The 4985-nt window shown below is 55.6% G+C and overlaps 1 protein-coding gene across 1 annotated transcript; it reads left to right on the forward strand.

The window, feature by feature from the left end:
- Nucleotides 1–460: 460 nt before the first annotated feature.
- CkaCkLH20_03251 (C2H2 finger domain-containing protein) lies at nucleotides 461–3871 on the forward strand (the record flags this gene model as incomplete). Its single annotated transcript, XM_038885970.1, has 1 exon — nucleotides 461–3871. The coding sequence occupies one exon, from the start codon at nucleotides 461–463 to the stop codon at nucleotides 3869–3871; it is 3411 nt and encodes a 1136-aa protein (XP_038748479.1).
- Nucleotides 3872–4985: the final 1114 nt, after the last annotated feature.

Raw genomic sequence — 4985 nt, forward strand, 5'->3', positions numbered from 1 at the left:
AGAAATAAGCGCTGGTCAAAAGACACCACCAACCCGTCCGTCCACCCAGGCCACCGCACCGCCGCCCCTCCACCACGGAACACACCTCTCGTAGCTTTCCTCCCTCAGCCTGCCGAGGGACAAACCGCTTTCTCTTTCTCTCTTTCAGAAACAACATTTACATCCCGCGATTCCTCACTTCGTCGTTTCGACTCTCCTACCTTGCCTCTAGAGGAGGACCACAGTTTGCTGTGTCATAACTTGCCCGCCACCTGTCGCTTCGGTCTATCGCATGGTGTCGCACCTAATTCAGCTATTCCTTGGCCAGAACATGACATCGCCTGTCTCTGCCTAAGCCTCGGTAGCAACCCGGCCTCGACTTTGGTTCTAATCGCCTGGTCAACTTCAAGAAGGGCAATCGCTTTCGACTACTCTAGATCCAGTTTCATCGCCGGTCTTCGCGCTCACCCGTGCCATCACCATGGCCTCGACCTACGCCGTCCCTCCCGCCTCGTTCCACGACGGGCAGGCAAACGAGCCCCGCAATCCCTCCCCGCCAACGGGCACTCAGCGCCGATTGACTGCCAATTCGTCCTTTGATCCGAACCATCTTTCTCCCGCGTCGCAATTCCAAAGCAGTTCCGTTTCGCCTAGCTTCAACGATACCCCGGCCGAATCCATTTCCACCTTCAGTCAGTACCAGAGCGATTACAGTGACATGGATGACTCGCTCGACCCCTTCTTCGGAGTCGACTTCAACTCGACAGAGCCCGGAACGCCCTCCTTCCTGGGCGCAGGAGACAGAACCGACAGCTTCGGTCAAACCACAGTTGCCCAGACTCTGAAGGCGCGCAATGGAGCCCAAGACCACAGCTCCTATCCTTTCACGCCTGAACAAACAGCCTCGCTGCACACGAACTCTCCCGGAAGCGACCCTAGGACGAATGCCACGTCCGTACCCGACCGGCTTCCAACCTCGATCTCGCCGCAGGAGCTTCAGAAGCCCTTTCAAGCACCTTACCCCATTTCCACCTACGCTGTGCAGCCCGCCCTGACGCTTCAGCCCACGCCTGATCCCAGCGGCAGCGGCCGGTCCAGCGAGGACGGGGCCGTGCCGTCGCCCGGCTTAATGGCCGCCCAGAGTCCCCGTGTTACCGTCTCCATGTGGGGCAAAGATGACTCTGAGCCCATCCAGTCCATCGAGCGCACCTTCACGCCCGAGGACGAGAAGTCCTCAACGGCTCGGGGTGGAGGGGTAAGCTCTGCCGGCGATTTGATGTCATCGCAGGATCAAAGCTCGTTCAAGCCATCTTCACGGCGCTCATCATTCAGCCGTCGCGGTCTAGACCCGGACAACAGGCCTTCCATAGAAATCGCGAGCGTCAACGAGATGGTCACGCGCCGTGAGATCGAGGAGAAGAACCAGGAGGTGGATCAGTGGCTGAAAGGCTCCATCCCGGCGCCGCCTCAGAAACAGGATGACTTCCGAGCTAGTCCTGAAGATCTGACCGAGAATGATCGGCTGAACAGACCTATCCCTTTGGGCAACGACACCGAGAACCGGCATCAACCTGGACAGACCTATTTCAACGCTGGAGGCGGTGAGATGACAGCCACAGACTTGCATATCATGCATGAGAATAGGGTCTGGGGAGATTCTCCAGTGGCTCATCCGATTAACGCACCGGAGCCAGGCAAATACCAGCCCTTGTCATCAAACGATGCAATCGCTAGGTTCAACAGAATGTGCATGGACAACGAATCCATTGTATCCAAAGCGGCTACCTGGGGCACACGTCGAAGGAACTCTCTGCCCAGTCTCAATGATGTGGACGTTGAAAACGTTACCAGCGGTAGCATACTGAAGAAGCTGTCCATCAGCAGAGGCGAAGGCGGCCGAAGACCAAGCATCTTGAAGGAGCTGCGCGGTATAGTTCGCAGGCCAAGCAACACATTCAAGCGTTCCAGAAGCATTCATGAGGACGAGCCTGTCAAGTCCGAGTCTTCTCCCCCTGAGAAACGCGATAGCTTTCCTACTCTCATGGCGGGCCGCACTACCAGTTGGGGAAAACAGAAGACGCCTACTCCGAGCATCAACACCGCCCTTGTCTCGATCGGCGGTGCTGCCGGCTCTATCGGAGCAACGCACGCCCGCACCGGCTCTATCAGTGCCACGCCTATTACTTCACCCAAGAGCCCCTTCGGCGGCTTGCAGGTCAGGAATACCCTTCGAAGGCCGAGAAGCAAGTCCGATCTGCCTAAGGGAGCCAGCAACGAAACGCACTCTAACCTCGTCGGTATGTGGAGGAAGACCGGTGGTCCACCAGTTGCGGCTCTCGCGAAAACTTCCTCCACGAATCTGGATCTGGATGATGAGGACGATGATGACGAGGAATTCGAGGATGGCGAAGTCGACTCGGAGTCCGGCAAATTGATTGACAGCGTGACGCCCAACTTCGCAGGATTCCAACAACATATCCTCCGTCTGAATCCTGACTTGGCCCATCCGAAGAACAACTTCCTGGTGGACCGCATCGCTCACCAACAGGTTGTTCGATACAAGAGCTTGCTCAACGCCCGGGTGAAGCACCTTGGCATTGGAGCAGCCTGCACCAGCGGTGCTCTCTGCCAAGCTCGCGGTGGCCGTCCTACCCTGCTTGACCAAAAGGGCGACCCGCGGGAACTCGATCCGTTGTCCTCCGGATTTGACTCTGGAGATGGCGACTCAACACCTATCGAGGGTGCCATCACAAAAGACAGCTTCCCTCAAGATATACCCATGCCACCTACACAGTCCCTTCCGGCCGAGTTTGAGTGCCAGCTGTGCTTTACGCTGAAGAAGCCCAAGAAGCCCTCCGACTGGACCAAGCACGTCCACGAGGACGTGCAGCCTTTCACCTGTACCTGGGACAAGTGCCGCGATCCCAAGATCTTCAAGCGCAAGGCCGACTGGGTACGCCACGAGAACGAAGGTCATCGCCATCTCGAGTGGTGGACTTGCGACGTGGAGGACTGCCGTCATACCTGCTACCGCCGCGACAACTTCTTGCAGCATCTCGTCCGCGAACACAAGTTCACGGAGCCGAAGAACAAGACCAAGGCCGCCATCAAACGTGCCGGGATTATGGATCCCACATGGCAGAAGGTGGAGCAGTGCCGTCACGAAACGAACAAGAGGCCGTCGGACGAAGAGTGTCGATTCTGCGGAAAGCAATTCCCGTCCTGGAAAAAGCTCACGGTTCATTTGGCCAAGCACATGGAGCACATCAGCTTGCCTATCCTTCGACTCGTCGCAGCCAAGGAGCTGGAGCCGGATACGATCATCAGTCCCGTGCAGGATCCGCCACCGAGAAACATCTTCAACGAACCCATCAGCGCCGTCTCGGGCGTGAAGAGCGAGCCGTCTCAGGGTCCGAACTATGCGCAACCATCGTATCAACCCCACACCATGATGGGCAGCAACAACGGAGCGTTTCAAAGTATGGATCAGTTTGGCTTTACCACGAGCAACACGGTCAACCCCCAATTCCAGGGATACATGTTCGGTCAACAATACCCAAACAACGGTCAACCGATGGGACAGAACGTGATGGGTGCTCAAAGTGGTCGCGGGTTAAACCAGCAGTATCACACGAACAACATGGCCATGTCAGGTGGTCAATATATGGGAACACAATACATGCCGGTGGCATCAGACACTGAGCCGTTCCCGTCCATGGACCAGAATGCTCTTGGGCTACAACATCCTCCGCAATTCGGATCTCAAATGAGCTACGATGGTATGTTGGGACAGAGTAACGTCAACGAGAACCCGTACAGCTCCCAGGGGTCAATCTCGCCGTACTCGCACTCCCCCCTTCAAGGTGGCTCGGGCTTCTATCCTCCTCAGTAAGGACGTTGCAAGCTTGATATCGGGTCGCATTTGGGTCCTTTCTTCTCTTCAGATCGACGCATATTTTGGATACCCTTACACTTGTATAGCACTATGTCCAGCAGAGCTGCGCAAGCACGCTCTAGATGGCCGGTATTTTCTTTCTTTGGTTTGTCTCATGTTTATCACGGCCGATAGTAGGATTGGAGTATACAGGACGTCCCCGAATGAAATACTGAAACGAAAAGATACGTGTGTGAAATCTTTTGAAAGTCTGGTTTTTACAGCAAGATGGTTTTTACAGCAAGACGGATGGTTTTGATAGACTGTGTGTCAGGAACTCCTCTCTGTAGTTGGTTGTATCAAGGTTGTTGTAAAAGCTTGGTTATTTACCTACCTTCCCGTACGGACAACGGCCGATGTTGGATGGGCGATGACGAGATGACGCAAACAGGGAGCAACAGATTACGCACTGATTCTCGGGAAGGTGGTTTTTTTTTTCTATTTTCTTTTCTTGGTTCGCCATTTCACGAGTCCGGATAGACAAACCCAACAAAGTCATATCTAATATCTGATCGCGCTCTCTACCGTCTACGTACCAAGGCAGTGCACGCACGCGATGTGACATGTGGGAAACGGGTTCCTGATTTCTCCACCAGAGAAGCATTTTTAGCATCCGTCGCTCCGTTTTCTGGAAGGCGTCGACGAATGACTGATGAATCCATCCTTTTTTTTCTTTCGAAGCGGTGGGTGATTTGCCGGGGAAGGGAAGCAGACGAGGGCCGGCCGCGAGTCCTGGGCCCTGCCATGCCCTGCCATGCTGGCCCCCCGAGGAGTTATCGAGCCCGGTTGGACGGGTCGCCAGGTTTTTTTTTCTCTTGATGGCGGAGCCCATTTTCTTCCAAGGCAAGACACCGGGAAGCGTTGCAATCGCACGGTAAGATGGAGAAGGGGTGATGGATGGGGTTGAGATGGGGACGGGGGACAGATGAAGGGGGGTGACCCGCTTCATACGAGGCGCAATGCCTCGACCTGTTTGTGTTGATGACGGGAGGGACGGACGGGCGGCGGCGGCGGCGGCGGCGGGAACGATTTGGATGATGGGTCGGTGGCTCCTCCACTTTCAACCTCTATC

This window comes from Colletotrichum karsti (genome assembly GCF_011947395.1).
Source record: "Colletotrichum karsti strain CkLH20 chromosome Unknown Scaffold8, whole genome shotgun sequence".
NCBI classification, from domain to species: Eukaryota; Fungi; Ascomycota; class Sordariomycetes; order Glomerellales; family Glomerellaceae; genus Colletotrichum; species Colletotrichum karsti.